This window comes from Vicugna pacos, chromosome 7 (assembly GCF_048564905.1).
Source record: "Vicugna pacos chromosome 7, VicPac4, whole genome shotgun sequence".
NCBI classification, from domain to species: Eukaryota; Metazoa; Chordata; class Mammalia; order Artiodactyla; family Camelidae; genus Vicugna; species Vicugna pacos.
Genome location: NC_132993.1, coordinates 53,378,598 through 53,400,004, shown reverse-complemented (window position 1 = coordinate 53,400,004; position 21,407 = coordinate 53,378,598). Strand labels below are relative to the sequence as shown.

Genomic DNA, 21,407 nt, shown 5'->3' with positions numbered 1-21,407 from the left:
CTGGTTACACAGTTACTACAGGTCTCCAGGCCACAGCCAGAAGATCTACCTCTGAACTGTATCTCATGGGCAACACTGAAATTAGAATTCAAAGGTGGTGTACAACTTCAGCAATTTGAAATACAATTTAGAGGAGAGAAAGCAATATAAATGAACAGCTTCTCAAATATTAAACAAGTATTGTACAAGTCATTTGCAAGGTATATGGCAACTTAACAAAAGACATGCCCTATGCACCTTGAAAATAAGATACTGGACTGTTACAGACTGAATATCCCCCAACACTCACGGTGACGTCCTGATGCCTGATATGATGGTATTTGGAGCAGGGGCCTTTGAGAGGTAATTAGGATGAGGTTAAGCCATGAGGGTGGGGCTCCTCACAGTGGGATTAGTGTCCTTGTAAGAAGTGGAAGAGAGACCAGAGCTCCCTCTCTCTCTGCCACATGAGGACACAGTGAGGAAGTAGCCCTCTTCAAGCCAGGAAGAGAGGCCCCACCAGGAAATGAACCTGCCCGTACCTTGATCTCGGACTTCCCAGCCTGCAGAACTGTGAGAAGTAAAGGTCTGCTGTTTAAGCTTTCTGGTGGATGGCATTTTTCATTATAGCAGTCTGAGCTAAGGCATGGACTATGTTCTTCAGGTTGTAAGTGACTGAATCCGTGCTTTTGAGGGTCAGACAGCGAATGACTCAGAATATCATTTTACGTATCGCCCACAAATAACACAATTAAACCTCACAGCGCCAGCTCCAATTTTTTTTTTTTTTTTTTTTTTGCCCTCATTGTACTATTTGAATCTTTTCCTTGTTTGGTTCGCATCGTCTCAAGAAAAGTTACACATCCTCAACACCAAGTTACATATAATTTTATATACAACATAAATATGAGGGGAATTTATATATGTGGCAAACTACAGAATCAAGAAAATGCTTTTACTGTTCATGTTGTTCAGGTTATACACATAAAAACATTTCTAGAACACACAAAGAACACATTTTAAATGCTATGACCTACAAATCTTTTCGAACCAATTATTTGGGCTATTTTAAATCATTTCCATGTAAAGTTTCCTGAAATCACAGTAAATTCAAAAAAACTGTGCAGCAAGTGAAAATGTGGTTTGGAGAATAAGGAGAACACTAGTTAACAGGATTAGAAGTTTAGAGAGAAAAGTGAATCCTCTCTATAATAAAGCCCATCATAGTGTAGTGTTCTTAATTACAGGCATAAATTATGCAATAATAGAGAAGGTTCTACGCTGTAACCACTATGGTACATTTTCGAATGGTCTCCAAACCACAGGGCCTGGGGCAAGCATTCAAACAAAGGCCTTCACATCATATGTTTCAATGTTTAATATTATAAACCAGCCAAACAATCTGATAAATACAGTCTCTCCTCCCATTCCTTGAAATTATGCCATCATAACAACTTGGAAGGCCAGGTCAAATCTACAAGTTCGGGAAATTTCTTAAGATGAGCACTGAAGGAGGATGACGTGGAGCCAGTTTCCAGTTTTTAGCCCTCAGCCCACACCCCTCCTGCCTCTCTTTTGACCCCTCCAGCCCACACTGTTCCATACCAGGGGGGCCTCATGAGTCGAGCATCTGGGCACGTCCAGGTTCCATCCCCACCCTCCCACAAGCACTGCCCGTGGGCCACCTCCTTGGACCTAGAGGCACACATGGGAGCCGTGTGCTCTGCCCACAGGAAAGCAGGCCCGAAGTGAACTAGCTCAGGCCCTGGAAGTGGACTCAGGGCTGGCTGGGCAGGGAACTCGGGGGTCCTGGGTAGCTGGTACGCTTGCTGGAAGTGCAGGTATGGCCTCCCAGTGGGCAACTCCTCTTTATTCCTGGAGCTTTTGCCCAATGAGAAACAGTGGCCAGAGGCAGACTCTCAGTTTTAGGCTCCTTCTTGCTGAGCTTTAAGGCCAATTCATAACAAAGCAGGTCATTTTAGGTAATGGAAATTTAAGACCAGGAGACAATTTTTGTTCATCAATTAGAACTGATAGGAAACCTCAGCAGATATCTCCCCAGAGGAGGAATAGTTCCTTCATAAAGAACATTGTAACTTGGCATCCAAATGAAAGGAAGCCACATGGTTTTCAAATGTTTCCAAGCCCACAACCACCTGCTGACCACGGTTACAATAACGTTAATATTTTGCAGGTAACTGGTCTCCGTCTTCTGAGTGTTGGCTTTTATTTTGACATTTTTTCCAAATGTCCTAAGATGTCGGAAGAGCACGTGCCCTGATTTTGAGACTATAACAGGAAAAAATGAGCACAGATGAGTTAAGTAATGTTTCTGAGCTCTCAAGGTCAAATATTGGCATACTTGGTGGTAACATTAGCCATAGACCTAAATGCTCCCTAATTTCAGGTAACCCCCTTTCTCCGTCTTGATATTACTTGATATACTACTTTGTGGGGCCTTTCTGGCTTAGTGCGACTAGAGCTCAGCTCTATGAATAAGCCGTAAGTCTATATTTTTGCTGTTTCTCTCCTAGTATGTACAAATCCTTACTTCTGGGCCACCAAGCAAAGAAAAAACAAACAAACGAAGAGTTATAAGCAATAAATTACCCAATACAGAAGAGTATTAATTTCTGTGAACGTTGTTATTCAATAGTGCTGCAGGAGCAAAATGGAAAGGAAGCCCAGAATCAAGAAAAGAAGGAAAATGCTCCTCTCTTGGGCTGAGGGCCTGCCTGATTTTATAAACTGCACTTTTCTCCTAACCACACTTTTAGCCACGACTGCAACGGTCAGCTCATGCCAAAGTGGTTTGATAGGCCAACCCTTCACCTAGAGAGAAAGGTGCAAAGAAGGCCTAAATCAGAATGATTCCACATACACACACACACATCATCAGGAGTCACCCAGTCTGAGCCCAATACTCGTCAAACTGACAAGCAAGTGAAAAGCTACCTCAAACGTAACTTCAAGCATGGGCCTACCTGAATCATATGCGAAATCTCTGGGCTCCTGTTTAATCAGCAGAGGAGGGGGGAAGCTTTGGCTGGCCGCACCACCCACCATGGTGTTGTGTTCATACACGGGGTCGTGGTACTCCTGCTTAAAGCCTTGAGGTGGGAAGGGGATGTTCGGCTCAGACAGCTGCCGTTGGTACATGGGACGTCCTTCCCTCGGCATTGCCGGCAGAGGAGGAAAGGAATTACAGGGTTCAGAAAGTTGGCGGCGAAATCTAGAAAATAAGAGAGCATGTTTCAAACAAAATGGTAACAAGGAATATTCTTTCAAATATTGGCAGAACAGAAAAAGAAAGAAAAATACCATATGATTTCACTTATATGGGGAATCTAAAAAAATGGCACAAATGAACTTATTTACCAAACAGAAACAGACTCACAGACACAGAAAACAAACTTATGGTTACCAGTGGGGGCGGGAGTGGGAAGGGAGAAATTGGGAGTTCAGGCTATGCAGATATGAACTACTATATATAAAATAGGTAAACAACAAGTTTCTACTGTACAGCACAGGGACTATATTCAGTATCTTACAGTAACCTATAATGAAAAAGAATATGAAACAAAGTATATGTCTGTATATGTATGACTGAAACATTATGTTGTACACCAGAAATTGACACATTGTAAACTGACTATACTTCAATTTTTTAAAAAGGGAAAAAAATAAAATAACATATTGGGACGATTTTTAACTGCTTAGTTAATGAACATGATACCAGCTGACTTGGACTGTAAATCTTTAACAAAGACTAGATTTTTCCTTCCTGGGTCAGTAGCACTGTGCTTTTTAATTATAGTATGCCTTGTGTTCCCCTTCTAAATAGTTGCTTTCAGCACCATTTCAGTACATTTTTATAAAAAGTTAAAGATGTGCCTTGAGCAGGGCTAGGAGAGCAGTGTAGTATTTTCAAAAAATACACACCCTAACAGTTCAAATGGCCAATTCTCAATCAATTACATCATTTACCAAATTTCCATAGTAAGAGGATATCAAATAATCACATATAAGAAAAAACGAAAGAAAAAACAGATAGAATTTAATCTCAAACTGTATCCGCTCTTTTAATTCTGTTACCAAACTAATCAACAAATAAAAAAATCAACCGAATAAAAATCTACTCCTTGGTTTTCCTTCCCTTACCATCAGTTACGAAGAATGTAAGAAAGGAATGACTTTCTTCTCAAATGGGCAGGACTCTTAAATCTTCAACATTGTCTGAAATAACATTGTATCCTAGTGAGATATTAAACTAGAAACTGAAATCCAGGCTTGTTTGTAAAAGACCACTTCTTTATGGTCAAACAGCAGCACAGAACACACTGGCTTCTAACTGCTTCAAAGAAAATATCATGTTGATAAAAATAAGCATAAAATATTACAGCAGACCTCCAAAGATGGAAATAAGATGTATGCATTCCATAGATTTGGGACAGTCATGCTGTTAGGTCATGAGGGACTTCTAAGGACTCGGCAGAAGGCTGAGGGTGAGTCTTTATGCTCCATCATTCTTCGTTATTCTGTGTACTGATTGGCTAATCAGATAATCATTCAGTTCTGCATTTCTCATCCTAATATCATTGACCCACCACAAAGATGTCGATTAATTAAAGATTTAAAAGTGCTCTAAAAATGCCCACGAGTGCTTACAAATAACCTATCCGACATTTCTATGAGCAAATGGAAGCCTATTAACTCCCCTGCTCCCCTCCTAAAAGCATTCCTGAGATTTTAATTAGGAAAGTTAACAATTAATTTTGGCGATGTTAAATGAAAATAAGGTAAAAGCAAAACAAAAATAAAAACAAAACCAGCAGAGCAATTGCTTTCACATTTCTAAGAACCCTCCATCCCGTGACTTAACTCCAGCCTTGCTGGTTGCCACAGAAAACACTGAAATTCCACCTACACCTGCAGAAAATAAACTTAGAAACTCGGATATGGCAAAACAGTTAGGCTGACTGGCACTGCATTCATTTCCCTTCTCTTGCTTATTTCATTAGCCGAAAAAAGAAACAGAAATTATCATTAAGAACTGTCAAGGAGTGAATCAGAAAATTGTAACTAGAAGTTAAAATAAGAAATCGGCTCCCTTGTGAAGCCTTAAAAGGAAGTTAATAATACTTCCACAAAAAGCTTTGTTTAAAAAAAAAAAAAAATCAAGCCACTTGTTTTTACGAGTCAACCTGATCCCAGCTGGTCCTTGCTGAGGACTGGTCCATATCAAACACATGCGCCTCATTAGAAACCGCAAGTGTGCTGTGTCATTCTTCTGATCAACTGCAAAGAGAAAGTGACTCGGGAAGCTTCTGGAAGAGAGTTAATGTGTAAGGAGAGTGGGCTGATGAACTCTTGGATCAAGAAAAACAGCAGCCAAGTGGTGGGAAACGCTGAGAAAAACAGACAGGGCTTCTGCTCAGTGGGTTCGGGAAAAAGTGCCAAAGGGCTGGCCCAAGGAGCAGGATGAAGCCGAGGAGAGGAAGCAGGGTCCAGCCTTGCTGGCCACCAAGCGGGCCCCGAGTGAGGTGGGGTGCCTGGGCTGGAGGGGGCTATTTGGGGAAAGGATCTGTTCCCAGAGCAAATGTGCCATTTATAACTGAGGGACTGTCATTTGTTGGCTGGAGCTCTCCAAGAAATCCTCCCCAGAAACATACGGCTTCAGAGATTTTCCTGGGATTGGCCAGCTGGTACTGGCCTCAAAACCCAGCGGGGGGCAGTGGGAAAAGACCCCGAGCTTCCCTCTCCGAATTCCGGGCCGGCTGTTCTCAGTCTCAAATATTTGACTTCAAGTCGAGAAACTAAAATGGATTTGGCTAAAGCATTTCAAGTTAGGTCACCTCAAAACAGCCAGCCTGCTTGTGCAGCAATCACCTTGTGGAAGAAAGAACTGTCTTGCACCAAGCGCCCACGATCCCATCTAGAATGCCGGCAGCCAAGCGGAGGGTGAGGGCCTCGGGCGCCCAGACCTCTGGGAAGTCACCAGAGGCGGACAAAACAAAACGTGCTTTTCTTGTTCATCCTCCTTTTCCTTGTCATCCCGCACAATGTGCATCTGTCTCGTGGCCCACCCGGCAGTAAGATTTCTTTCATCTGTATTTACAAAACTGTTTACACAGATGCACATACCATGACACTCTGACGGAGTCTCAAGGCCAAGGGGCAAGAAGGGAAAGATCACAGTTAGCATTTCAGAACCAAAGCCCAGGAGGACTTAGTGATGGAAAGCAAGGTAGGAAAGATGTTACTTAGTTTCACGCTGGAAAAGAATGCTTTTATCTTAGCCCTTCATACCAAAAGAGTTACTGAATTTGAGATGGAGTCCCATTAAAGAACCTATAAAAAGCAGATCTGAGTATTCCCTTATTTTCAGAAAGTTGCCAGTGGCACATCTTCTGGTTTCCTCTGCTGATGTGGAGGATTCCTCCAGCTGAGTTATTTTTATCATGGTGTGTCAGAGCCCATTTGCACTGGCTTATTGTTAAATTTTCAGGAATTTCATGAGCCAGCTATTAAACACAGCCATTGTTAAGAATTCAATGATGTAAATTAATAATTTAAAAAAATTATATTGAAAACAAAGGCAAAAAACCCCCTCAAAACTCATCACTTTCTAATTATTTTACATTTTACTACTAATTATATTATTCTCTTGAGGTTATATCTTTTGTATCTGTTTGGTAGAAATATGCTTTAATGGCATGTTACTGTATATCTTTTTTTCCAACTCTACATTCAGAGTTGTTACACTGACAACTTGGAGTCAGCCATGGGGACAAAACCGACATCACAGACTCATCAAATGCTACACATCTGGTATTTTGATTTTTCTCATAAAGCCTGTTGCTAACCATTGACCAGCACACCCCTGGCTCTACATAAGTACAAAGTTGAAGGGGAAGAAAGGATGCTGCATGTAACTGACCCATGTTTTAAGCTGTATTACTAAGGTCTCTAAAGGTCCTCTGATATTTTATTTAAATATGAATTTATTCGTCTCTAGGAGTCGAGAATTACATGCCACAGCATTCTCTCTAGCTCTGTATTCTGTCTTGCTTTGTTCCTTTCTAAGTAATACTAATTCAATCTCTATCTCTTTAACTTTATATTCCCAGTGTCCAGGGTCATGCATCTTCTGACATAAAATATTCATCACTTGGAAAGGAGGGAAAATAGTTTCATCAAGTATATCCTATTCTGCAAAACTGTGTACAGCTAAACCATTCAGTCGAAGGTAAAGAACCTAGTTCCAAAAGCCACTTACTAAAATTAGTCTCCTAACTTTATAGAACAAGTACACACATATGCTCATAAAAATGGGATGATCTGATTTAAAGTTTAAGTGAAGCAATTTAATTCAAGCAAAGCGAAAGGAAAATGTTCAAATGTCAGTATATGGATTAATTTTCCATTTTAGCAACCAATTTAAATGTTTATAAAGAGATGTTTATAAATGACCTTCTCCACAAATTATTTCTAGCTAGAGATAGAGCAAGCTCTTTCTAAAAATATTTTGCACAGATGTGAAAAATTAATATGCTCACCTTAAATTTACTATAGGTCTTAGGAACTGGTAATAGGAATTTCTTCCAAGAATGCTAAAAATAGTTTTTTGGTTTTTTTTAAGTGGTGTTTGTAGTTTACCTGTGGTCCATGGGGTAGCTGCTGTCTTGAATGGGTTGCGATGGAGGGAGGTGAGCTGGGAAGGCGCGGTCAGGTTTTGAAGTGTGAGTTGCGTTTGGAGATGCATGATGCAGTGGGGACACAGGAGTGCTGGATGGTGTCGGGGGGTTGGAGGGCCTCATTCCCACTTGTGGCTTCTGATCATAGGCACTACCCAAGGAACAGAAGAAAAGAGAACATTTGTTTCTTTGGAGCAATCAAAACACTTTTTTTCCCAGCCCAAGGCAAGAAGAAATATTTTAAGCTCAAGTCACAAGGAAGTGACAATTATATGTTTTTTGGTTTTTGCAATTCTAGAACATGTAATCTTTGAAAGTGCCACACACCTCGGCCGAAAATAGAATAATTAATGTATGACTGGATAACAACATAAACATAAAAAATATATATTTTAATATACATGGAAACAACTTAGGGAAAAGGAAAATCCCTGGCCTTGGAAGCCGTGGCATTATTTCCTTCTATTCTTGATATGTCTCCTTAAGCATGTTTCACAGATCTTTTCTAAATCATTAAATAATTCTGATACCATAATCCTTCTATCTTACATAAGATTTTAGAATAGGAACTGACATAAGTTTAACAAGATGCTGATCATACCTGGCTTGCCTTTTTTAGTGGCAGAATTCTAAGAAGACAATGCTTTTGCCTTGTTTTCATGTTTTATGCACCATAAATGATGCCTAGCATCAACTTCCTCACATGGGATGATAAAGATTTATGAGGCAAATTAAAATGTCTCTGACATAGCTGAACTTTCTTGGAGCATAAGATTAGGTACAAAATAGTGTTCTTAAGACTCAAACCCTATTAACATAGTCTAACTTCTAAAGACAATTACAAAAGAATAAAATGAATAAGCTTGTTTTTATACACAGTATGAATTTAAATTTTCTTAAACACAGATCTCCAGAATGTGATTTAACTAATTTTTGCAGTCTAAGAAATACTTTATTAAAAACAAATTTTACTTCAGTTTCTGAACAGAAAAAGATATTTCTAGATTAAAATACTATATTTCCTTGTAAAATAAAAAGCATTCATGAATATATACTTTTTCTTTAAAAAAATAAACTCTAGAAAAATTGACTTACATAATAATTTATCCTATTGCTCCATCTAAACAACAAAATTACATCCAAGTGCAAAAATACTTTCCAGAAGTGAAGGAGCGCATACATGCTGCCTAAGTCTACTCTTGCTTTAAAGCAAATAATACTCATATTATGTTTGGTTCTATCTATTTCTTTTACCAACATTTCTGAATGAGAACTCACTTTCTATAAAATGATTCACCTGTCTCATTCCCATGTAAAAAAAAAATGATACATCTTCTGCCTTAGGATGTTACTTTTTCCCTTTATTAAATGCTGTATTGAGTTACACTATTTGTATAGAAATGGAAATAATAGAATTTAATCTATGTATCACTGTGGGAATTATTGGTCCCCTAGAAAAATCTCAAAATATTCAGGCAATTATTCTTCTACCATTAATTTATGAGTCAGATAGGTCTTTCTTTATATGTCTACAAAGCAGGAGTTATTTCAGAGTCACACTACTGATCAAGGATGAGGACAATGACAATTCTCTACCTATTTGGTTCATTAATTTAAAATTCTTCAATATGTTAAGTAATTACTCTGTGCATAAATAGTCCTCTTAAGGAGAAAATGCCAAAATTAAAAATCCTATAAAGTAAAACTCGGATCGAGCAATACTGTTTTATCTCAGTATGCTTTAATAGTTCGCTTCTACATGAAATCTTCTTTGGAAAAGCTTTGCCGTTTCAACTGAACTGGCTCATCATTTCAGGCTCTGGTGAGCCTCCTAGGAAAGCAGACAGAAAAGACAAGTTTGCAAGAACAAATAGCAATAGACTACCCAGGCATTGGTCAGCTGCTGGGAGATTGCACAGATCGGAATTTCCTGAATCTTGAATATCTGGGGTAAATGAGAAAATAGAAAGACCCCTTGGATCATAATACGAGCCTAAATCAACATAATTTATAAGACCGCAAATATCTATAATCATTTTTATAAGTTTCCAAACTAACTCCTTTTAAGAACTAAGTTTCTATGATAATTGAGAGTAATAATAAACAATACACAGAGCCAATGTTTTCCTCATGCAATTAGAGGCCAGTATAAAAAGCAGCAGAATGCAATTTACTGTGAAGGGTTTTTAATGAACATATATGTTATCAAATTTTCTAACAAATGAACAATGTACTTCTACTGCTCCACCCTGTATTATCATCAGAAGACACAACTGGCTTTTTAATAGACAATAATAGCCACTGCGAAGGCTTATAAAACTCCACCTTTGCTGCAACTGTCCACGAGCACATCTTACAGATCATCTGCAAAGCCTGTCAGATAACTAACGCAATGCTTCGACCTGCCAAATGTTTCATTTTTTTCCTACAAACTCTATCTAAAGTGCATAATGTGTTCTTTCTAGCGAGGACTTTTAGTAGCTGCTCACGCCAAGGAAGACCCCCTTTTCAATCCCTGGATGCGGCACTGCAGGAGAAAAGCAACTAACGATTTGGATGAAAATTATTACTCTAAAATGATTCTAAAAAGTATGTGGTTGAATGGGAAAATGTCCTTCAGAGTTCTGCTAAACACAGTACCTAATTAGCTTGTTATATGCTGAAGATGTGACACATGAAAATATGACTTGAGATTTTTGTATCATTCTGGACCTTGTTTGCCTAAGAACCACCGAGCTCCCTGCGTCCACCTGACTGCTTTACCTGACGTTGTACAGGCACTTTTCTCCATAGCTGAATTTAAAGGGCTGTTCTTGACTGCAGGCAGAGCCGAGTTCCGAACATGGACTGTGGGGTTCCTTCTTGATTTTCAGTGGGAGGCCATGAAAAGCCACTAGGAAACAAAACAAAAATACCCACAGAAGTGAAATGTAGTTAGGAGTTAAGTATAATCATCTCCTCTCCTCCTCTTGGTTAAAAAGTCACTACCATTTCATATTAACTTACATGCATAAGAACAATTATATTTGATGAATTTCATGCCAGAAAAGATTCTGGAGAATCTCCATACACTCGTTTTTTTTTTTTTTTTTTTTTGCTTTTATTGCATAACAAAATGCGTGCTTGAACTCTCTCTCATCACTTAAGGTAAAATGAATTACTTGTAATTGGCTTAGCTGATATTAATAACACTAGAAGCTCAGTTTTCAGAAAGTAAGTTTTGAAAACATTTCAGAGAGATTTCCAATGACTAAAGCAGAAAAAGTACAATTCATTATCCAGGAATTAACTAAAGATGGGAACATTATGTATTCCTGAAAGGAAAATATCTCAAATGCATCCATAGTATTGGTTTAATGGAATGACAACTGGACTATGAAAAAGAAAATGCAAGTGCAGTTCTAAGGGTAACAAATAATACATTGGACAAAAAACTCAACATCTTTGAGGCCAATGCTCATGTATAAAAATACAGAAAAAAGTACCTGCCTAATTGCTTACCAGAAGTGGGAAGATAACTTGTGAGAACTATGTTACAGTTATTTGTCATATACAATTCACCACAAAACAATCATTCTTCATCAAATGATGTTTTCTCCCTTTTCATAACTTAGTCATATGTCATTAATGTTTAATATAATAAAGACTATACCATAAAATAGAAAGAAATATGTATATTTGGGTGGAATCATAGCTTTCAAACCAATAAATAAATAAGAATATATATTTTTGTTCTTCTATATGAAGCTGAAAAACTACATATTAGAAATCCTATCACCATGACTGAAGTATTAGTATACATGGAAAATTAATGAAAAAATAAAGGAAAATAGACATGATGATGAATTTTATTTTTATACAATATGTACAAGTATGAAAAATCAAGGATAAACACTAGAAGGACACACTTTGGGTATTTACTCTAACTCCTGTCAAACTTGGAATTAAAACACAAAATATTAAGTGTGCACTTTATAAAGGAAGATACAAGAGAAACTGTGGTTTGTGATGCCATCCAGTCCTGATTATGACACTGTGGCACTATAAACTTGTGCTAGCTTGAATGTTATACATAATTTTAATATAAGGAATTGTTATCAATAATGATCAAGCTCCAGGAAAATAAATGCTCTTTGTTTCTACATGCACATAATTCTGACAGAAGTGTTCAATGGTACTCAAGAGCCACTTGAAACATTGTAGAAAACAAATTTGCCAGAGAAACAAAAAAATTTCAGCAAAATTAGTCATCTGAGGAAAACTTAATAAATAATAATGCAATTATTTCACTGAGCGGTCTATTTCAATGTATTTTTTAAAAACTTAATGTGTGTTTAATCTGCCTATTCAAAATACAGAGCAGAGGAATAGTAACAAAGGAGAAATTACATGTGTCTTCATGGGCAAAGGGCACATGTGTTCATTAACCTTAACAAGTTAGAAAGTTATAATTTATTAACCATCAAGCTAGAAGAAGCTTAGGAAACTCAAGAATCAATTACGACATGAAGACTTGTTTGGATTCTGACTTGAACAAAACTACTAAAAAAGACAGCTTTGTAATAAATAAGGCATTTGAATGTAGACTAGGTATTAGATATTTAAGACCTTATTGTTAATTTTGTTGGATGTGATAATGAAGTGGCAGTTGTACTAAAAAGGGATTTGAAGTTAAAGATTCCTAAAATATTTACAGATAAAATAATTAAGTTCTCTGGAATTTTCTTGACAATACTCTAGAAAAACATGTATGGGGGAAGAATCAAATTAGAAAAATGTTGGTAAATGTTAAAAGCTGACTGGTAGGTAGGCAGGAGTTCACTATGTTAGTCTCTTCACTTTTACCTAAGTCTGAAATTTACATGATGAAATATTTTTAAAATGTGAAAAAAAAGTCACAAAGAATTTAAAGTAGTATTCTATAAGAAATTCCCTACCTCTGTGTGTACGCATATGTGTAGGTGCTACTTAGAATGACAAATATTGTATGATGCAACCTTGTAATATACTAACCACTCATTTGTTGTTTTCTTAACAAATAGTTTTCAACTATTTATTACTCATTTGAACATATACAACAAAATGTATATACCCAAGTTCAGGAATTTAGATTAACTATTGGGTTTTACATTTTCCTAAGAAAAAGCAATAGCAACATAAAAGGAACTCAATTTGTAATTCAAATAAGTTAACAAATCATTATACCTGAGAAATCAAATCTAATTTATATAAATAAAAATTGATAAGACCTCAAAAGCTAATGAAGGGTAGTGTGATGCAAAGTTTATCAAATTAATCAAAATATCAGACATATCAGAGGCTACTACATTCAACATTCCTGTATTTTAAAAGCCTTTGGGACCAGGAAGTAGGAAAAGATTAGTGAACAGGATGCAAAAAGCACCAACCGTAAAAGAAAATAATCTACAAATTAGGCTTCATTGAAATTAAGAACTTCTCTTCATGAAGATACCATTTAAAGAATGCAAAGTAAACTACAGACACCAAGAAGATATTTACCATAGAAAGATCTGACAAAAAAATCATATTCAATATAATAAGAAGTGCTACAAATTAATAAGACAAAATAAAAGACCCAATTAAAAATGGGCAAAAGACTTGAACAGGCAGTTCTTAAAAGAAGATATCCAGATGGCAAAACAAACAAATGAACAAGAGAAGCACATACAAAAAGGTACTCAGCATCTTTGCTTATCAGGAAACTGCAAATAAAACCACATGAAAGTATCGCTACACACCCACTAGAATGGCTCAACGGAGAAAGGTCGGCATGAGCAAGATTTGAAGAAGACCTAAGACAAGAACTTTTACACATTCTGCTGAGAGTACGAACTGATAAAAAATACTCCGGAAAACTTTTTGGCAGTATCTTCTAAGGCTGAATATAAAAATCCCCTATGATCCAGTAACTTAGGCAGATATCTAAGAGAAAGGACTGAATACGTTTGCCAGCGGACATGTAAAAGAATGTTCGTAGCGGCTTTACTCATCATACCAAAACCTGGAAAAATTGCACTGTTCACTAGCAGAAAAATGGATAATTTGTGCTTCCTTTATACAATGGAATACTCTACAGGAATAACAAGGAACAAATTGATGATACATGCAGACACACAGAGTCTCACAGATGTTGAGCAGAAAAAAAACACAACAGAGTATACAATATACGAATCTCAGGAACAGGCCCAACTGACTGATAGTGAAAGAGTCTTTTGTTGATAGACAGGAGCAGTCACGACCGACCAAGGGGACTCGTAACCTTCTGCAGTGCTGTCAGTATTCCACATCTTGCTCTGGGTGATGGTTATACGAATACATACACATATAAAATTCATCAAGCTATAAACTTAAGAGTTTTGCATTACAGTGAACGTATATCTCCATAAGAAGGTTTAAAAATATGAGGAACAACAGGCAACGCTCTACTAATTAAGATAGTTGAACAGGGCTGGCCTCCTGTTGCAGCAGACACATCAGCGCATGTGCTTCAACTTCACAGGATAACTAATTCCGGGTGGGCCGGGGGAGGAGTGCCAAGTCTGGGACACCATCAGGAAGGGCTGCTTGCGTGAGTAAGCCTCCTATCAAGATGTGTGCTGGTACCAACCTTAGATGCAGAAGGCACAAGCCATCCCTGTGGGAACACCACCTGGAGCGCCAGTGCTTTCAGGCTGGCCCTGTGAGCTTCCTGAACGGGCTTTAGAAGAAAGATCTTAAGCTCCCAGAGTGTTCTCAGACACGAACTGATCCCTAAAAAAGGGATCCCCAAATTTGGCCAATCATCCAATTACCTGGGAAATTTTGAAACAAAACAAAACAAAACAGGAATTCCCATATTCCTATTCCCACTATAGGGTGAATTGTTTCCCCCACGAATTTTATCATGCAGTCCTAGCCCCAGGACCTCCGAATGTGACTTATCTGCAAAATTACTTAAAATGAGTTTATTAAGGTGGGTCTAATCTGGTATTACTGGTGTCCTTGTAAAAGGGCAATTAGGACAGAGATACTGGCACAGGGAGAACACCATGTAAAGACGAAGGCGGAGATCAGGGTGATGCTTCTCTAAGCCAAGGAACACCAAAGGTGGCCAGCAAACCACCAGAACTGGGGAAGAGGAACAGATTCTCATAGCCCTCAGAACTCTGCCAACACCTTCATCTCTGACTTCTAGCCTCTAGTTCTTCTAGCCTTTAGCTCTTGTAGCCAACTGTCAGACAATCCATTTCCATTTTTTAAGCCTCCTGGTTTGTGGTACTTTCTTATGACAGTCCTAGCAAACTAGCAGAACACTCCCAGAAACTCTGATTTACTAGGGCTGGGATACAGATCAGGATTCTGTATAAAATTTTCTAGGTGATGCTCATCAAGCGAAGTTCAAATCCATTAGCATGCTTGGCAACACCTGGACCCAGTGTGCGGCACACTGAAGTAGTCCAGTACTGGAAAAGACTTCAAAAAACAATCAAACAACATCTTCCTTTTTGTGAGATGCCAACACTCAAGGATTCTCACAGGTCCTCCACGAAGTTCAGGGCTCCCTTTTCCCTCCATAATACTTTCAATGTGTGTGGGCCTCTTAATCACTGTAGGTCTGGGGAACCAAGACTTTTTTTTCTAATCGTAAGCCAAATGCTAAGTTTCTTTTTTTTTTTTTTTAATTGCTGTGCTGAGGAAGAAACAAGAAGCCAACCTATGATCTTCGACATTCTGCACAAGAATCGCATGCGACTTTATCTTCCTCATTTTCTCTTTTCTGCTTCCTGGAGATTTTAGATGACAAAAAATGACTTCTCTTATGTATTCTTAAGTCAGGGGAGTAGAGAGACTCCCACCAGAGAGGGCTGAGCTGAGACAGGGGATTTCATCACAGGGCTGAGAGGCTGAGCGTCTGGAAACAGGGCAGTTTTCCAGCTCACTGGCACAGGCACAAGCGAAAGCAGCACATTCATTTTGTGCAATTTGCTTTACCTTCCCACATGGAGTTGGTGCATGTAAAAGGCTGTTAAGTACTAAATTATTCCTTATCAAATGACCATCATCTGGAGTCATGATCAACACTAATTAAATTACTTTCGCTGAACACGGCTCCAGCCTGCTGCCGAGGCTGCTAGGTGCATTCACTCCGCTTACTGCGCGGTCCTGCCTGGGTCTGGAGCGGAGAGCTACAGGCGTCGGCAGTGTTTGTAGTTTTAATGACGGCGAATCTTTCCTTCTTCAAGTACATCACATCAAGCGACTTAACTCCTTCATTTCATTTACGAAAAAGGGATGGCTCCAAATGCTATGACATGATGTCCTTATCCCTGGCTTCAGACAGTTCAGATCATTTATCTCTGAAATCTGCCGTCTTCCTCAAACACGTTTCCATGCAAACTTTTATGACCCGCAACTCCTCCGGACAATCAAATCTTTGGGAGGAGAAACCAAAAGAACTCTCAAGAGATGCAGCTTGCATTTTTTCTTTGATGGAGGCTTGACCTTTAAAACCACATCTTAAGGCTGACTTACAATGACTGAGTTGCTCTAATGGTTAAACTGAAGGACGCCAAAATACCAGGACTTTAAAAAATGCTCTTCCAAAATAAACTTAATCACTTGTTAATTCAAAAAGTTTACTTGGGGTTATGGCAGTCCTTGTGAAGTATTTATTAGGTTAGTGATTGCTTTCATTTTAGAACTTTGAGCTGTCAGGCATCATCTTGCTGCCATTTTTCCCTCCCTACATTTTAGGACAGAGGCACAGTCTTGTCATCATTCTTCTAGAGCAGAGAAATGCCCCTGGTTTTACAGACACAACAATGCTGGTATACGACCATGTCTTTGGTTCAGGGTAGACAAATAATAAAGCATATATGAACACCTCCAATATAGATGGAGATCATGAATCTAGAAATTTGCTCATAGGGGGATAATTTCCTAAACAATCAGGACCCTGCAGTAATTTCTGGTACCACCAAATTGCAAATAGACCATGCTTGTTAGAACTGAATGGTTCAGGTCAGTCCAGAGAATAAACAATAAAATCTATGAACTGAGTTTTTGTTTATGTTTCTAGAGTGAAAATTTCTTCTTAAGAAAGATAATATGCTTAACTGTAGGCGTCAACACACTGAACTGTGGGTGAGTTTGGATAGTGATAGAAAACTCTAACTATGACAGTTTTTTTTTAAATCCTCAAATTTACATAGTATTATAAAGTTTTCAAAGAATATTCATCAACTCCTGATTCTCATCATTCAAGACAAGAAGGACATTAGCATTCCCATTTTTCCAAAAAAAAAAAGAATTTTAAGGCATAAAGAAGCTAAGCTTCATATCTAACTGAAGATCTAAGGACTAACTCATAGCAGGCTAGGGACTAGAGCCTTGGGCTTTTGGCTTTACCCATTCATTCATTCATTCATTTACTACGGCCTAGACACTGTGCCAGGTGCTGAGGGGGAGGGAATACAGAACTATAGAATGAAGCTGACCAAAAAGACATAGTCCTGCCATCAAAAGCTCATAGGAGTCCAACTGGAGCTTTATTTAGGGTTTTGTTTTTTTAAAGAAAAATTCTCTCTAATAGAGACACTAGCCAGGCTTCTTTTAGTTTAATTCATGTGTATGCAACATATTTCTGTATATATGACCTTAATAATATATTCTTGGCACTTCTATCTAAATGAAAACACTTCTCAGAGTATTCATGCTTGCTTTTTTAGGCATTCTGCCCTTTTTCAATTTATGGCTATGACCAAAGGCACTTAAAAATTCACACCACTCATATTCCACTGAAGGAAAAATGCTGCTATTCCAGCATCAAAAGCTTCCCCTCAACTCTGATAACCAAAATGTCACAAGTGATGGGTCCTCTTCTCTATGTGGACGGTGAATGTAAATACAGCGATAAGTTGTGTTGGCCCTGACCTTTCCCTCGGCTTCCCTCCCTACTCTTATCATAAGAGTGAAATAGAGTAGCAATTTCTGTGAGCAGAAGACAATTACCCTGAGCAGAGAAACACATCCCATTTTTAACTACTTCATATCTAAACAGAAGTATGTCTTTGAATCACATTGGTAGTTTCTGCATCAAGACTAGCTGGGAATATAGAGCCTTGATGAAAGTCTCCTGATTTTGATGGTGAGATTTCTGGTCTGCTCAAAAATTCTGTTTTAGAATCGTCTGCTGTATGATGTTCTAAAACAGGGGTTGGCAAATTGCAGCCCGTGGGCCAAATCCAGCTGTTTTGGTACGGAAAGCTTTATTGGAACCCTGTCCCACCCATTCATTTAGGTATAGACTTGGACTACTTTGAGTTACAGCGGGTATACGTGACAGAAACCCTATGACCCACAAAGCCTAAAATATTTACTGTCTGGCCTTTTGCAGAAAAAAAGCTGGCTGATCCCCATTTGAGATCATGGTCTACAATGAAAAAGCAAAAAGGAAATATAAAAGTGGATGGTTCATTTGCCATGGCAGAGGTGGGTGGGAAGGGACAGACTGGGAATTTGAAATGTATAGATACTGACAGGCATATGCAGAACAGATAAACAAGACTATACTGTATAGCACAGGGAAATATATACAAGATCTTGTGGTAGCTCACAGCGAAAAAGAATGCGACAGTGAATATATGTATGTTCATGTATGACTGAAAAATTGTGCTCTACACTGGAAATTGATACAACATTGTAAACTGACTATAACTCAAAAAAAAAAAATAAAGAGAAAAAAAGTGGATGGATGGCACCGTGACACCTGCTAGTGATAGGTTATAGCTAAATTAGTTTTTAAGGAACATTTAATTTTGCTTTGTTAACCCTGCATTGGTACTCTGTCTCTCAAAATCAAGTGTGCAGCCTTGTGCGGCCAGTTTATGGGAATAAACACAAACAAGATGACATGATATCGAGGCTCTAAAACACTACAAATTTCTGTGCTCTGAGGAATTTCAAGGTCTTTCCTTAGGCCAGGGGTTTGTATAATGTGGAGAATTTTTTATACGTGTCTACAAAATATAACTGAGAAAGTCAAAACAAATCATTCTGTGGACACTAAAGTGCTTGTAAAATTTTTTCACTTGGCTGTAGCAGCAAATTAAAAAAAAAAATTTCTAAAAGGGGAAAAAATAAATGGCATACATAAATTAGATTACTGAGGACCAGATACAAGTATGGCATGAAAAATGCATGTAGCCTTTTATACAGATATATGTAGTTGGAAATATACTCCCGAGATGAAAAACATTCACTTTCAGTTAATATCACTTCAATTTCAGGTGATAAATGGGTGGGAATGACCTCAATTAGTACCCGGTTAACGTCCAGAAGCAAAGGGGAAGGCTTGTGTACGAATAAAGACAATGGTGTCACATGCTCCGTATATCCATCTTCCAAGACAGACAGAAAAGCAGCGGGCACTTCGGCTGCATCTGAGCCTCTCAAAGATTCTTTTCCAGTACATTTACCTCTTCCAAGCCCTCCCAACCCCCACGGTATACACAGACCACTCACACATACACACACCGACATCCATTACTAAAGGGCCTAATCTCAGCTATCAGCAGAGTGCCTTTATGGGGCCATTAAACCATTTCTCTTGTTTACAGTGCCTGAAGAAAGATGTGAATTATGTCTGTGACAAAACAAGCGATAACATTTCTAAACTGCTATCAAAATGCAAACTGAAACACATTTAAGGACAGAGGCCCTGATTCCAGTTTTCATGATTTTCCATTATTTGCAGCATCTGTAAACACATTCACCTATCGTATTTCCAAGGCAAAAATTTAGACCATAGCACAGCAAGCTGATATGTATTTTTCCTTAAATAATATTCTTGAAGTAGAATTTTTTATTAAAAAAAAAGATAATACAATGTTTTTAAAGGAACAGTACCAGTGGGGATGGGTCCAATACCTCGCTGGCCCTTCGATGTTATTTGGACAACACACGGGGCCACTCAGGAGTCATCACAGACGTACAGTAAGGGAGATTCACCCCTCGCTGTCAATCTCAGAATTTTCAAATTTAAGACATTAAAGAAATGATCAAGTCTTAGGGCTTGAGCTGGTGTTTGTACTCAGAAACTTTTGTACTAAAGGAATCATTCATGGATGCCCTTCTGGGTAAAATGATAAAAAAGAGAAGCTGCTTTAATGAGAGGAAGGCAAAGAGTCATCAAAATCTGCCCGTACATGGCTCCTGAAGTACATACTCGGCACCTGCAGGGAACTGCCTGGGCAGTTTGGAAACAGGAACTGAGTCTCAGAGAGACCATGCATTTCTCAGAAGGGAATATCAAACTTTGTTCCCAATACCAAACTCCCATCAGTAACAGGGACTCCACACTCTGTTGCAGGCGTCCCTGCATGGTCCTACCAGGGGATGTATCAATCTGAACAAAGGAGGGGACATAGTTTGAAAAAGTCCCAGAGGTCATCCTGCACCTCCCAGACTAACCAGAATCGGATGTCTACAGACTTAGAAACCAACGCTCAGGACAGAGCTGAAATCAGAAGCCAGGAATCCTCCCAGTCTACAGAGGAACGACTTCTGACGATGTTCCACAGCCTCACAAGACAGTTACTTCTTATAAGTACACTTAGTAATTCAACTTTCTCTACAATGCAAAGCACCATTATGCCGTCTTATCGGACAGAGCAGAAGGGACAAATATTCTGGATTTGGGCCCTTCCTCTCTTTACAAAACACCAAGAGGCAGCCAAGTCTCGTTCATCTGAAGGGCGGTTATCCACCAGTTCTGATGATCCAAAACCACACGTCACCAGCATTTCTGTTTGCTTCACATAGTGGTTTCAGATCATTTCACTTAGCTGTGATCACTTAAAACTCAGCTTATAAATCTTTTTCTGGTTTAAAAATCCAAACTTCTGGCTTCTCTAGAAAAAGCACAGTATCCAGCAACACTGAATCCACTTTCCAGCATGAAAAGCAGGGCAATGGTTGGCTGAGCTCAATATCAGCTTCCCCCTTGGCCAGGACCCGTGTTTTCCTATTTGTCCCAGTCCCCACCATCACGACTGCGCCACACCCCATCACCTCTGGCACTGAATTCACAGCCCTCATTTCTACGCTTGGCATGAGTGTTTTCTACACCTGATTTACACATAGCTAAGAAATCATTCATAAGTTTCCACATGTGGACCTGCGTATGCACAGACACATACACACACACACACACACACACACACACACACACAGACCCCACCTCTAACAGGCAAAAATAAATATTAAAACAACTCACATTATGCTGTGGCTTACATACTCAAGTACTTATTTGCAGGCAATAAGAGACAGTGGCAAGGCTGGCAGATACTTACATCTGCCTGGTTTCAAATCCTGCCACTGCCACTTACCAGTCGTAAGACTGGGCAAGCCTCTCTGTGCTTCAGTTTCCTCTTCTCCAAAACGGGCATAACAGCACCTGCCTCACGGAGTTGCTGCTGGGATTAAATGGGACACTGTACACGTAAAGTGCATAGTAAGTATTCAGTAACGTTGGCTACTGGTGTTATTATTCACACCCAGAATACACAGGGGTTACAGCTAGAAGAGGGCTCGGAGATCACCCAGAAACATACTAACAGTGGCTGGCATAAAGATGAATCCTGGCTTTGCTACTTACTAGATAAGGACTTCTGGTCAACTAGGTGACAGCTACAGGATTTGGCTTCTCCCTACGTAATATAGGGCTTCTCA

General features: G+C 38.8%; 1 protein-coding gene across 7 annotated transcripts in view; it reads right to left on the bottom strand.

Moving 5' to 3' along the window:
* The window catches only part of ETV1 (ETS variant transcription factor 1), an 87,245-nt gene that overhangs the window by 29,081 nt on the left and 36,757 nt on the right, over positions 1–21,407 (bottom strand). For all 7 annotated transcript variants that reach the window (XM_072964910.1, XM_072964916.1, XM_072964912.1 and 4 more), the window contains 3 exons: positions 10,440–10,569; positions 7,639–7,827; positions 2,964–3,211 (listed from right to left, as the gene is read on the bottom strand). In XM_072964910.1, the coding sequence (XP_072821011.1) occupies positions 2,964–3,211; positions 7,639–7,827; positions 10,440–10,569 (567 nt within the window). The remainder of the gene's footprint in view (positions 1–2,963; positions 3,212–7,638; positions 7,828–10,439; positions 10,570–21,407) is intronic.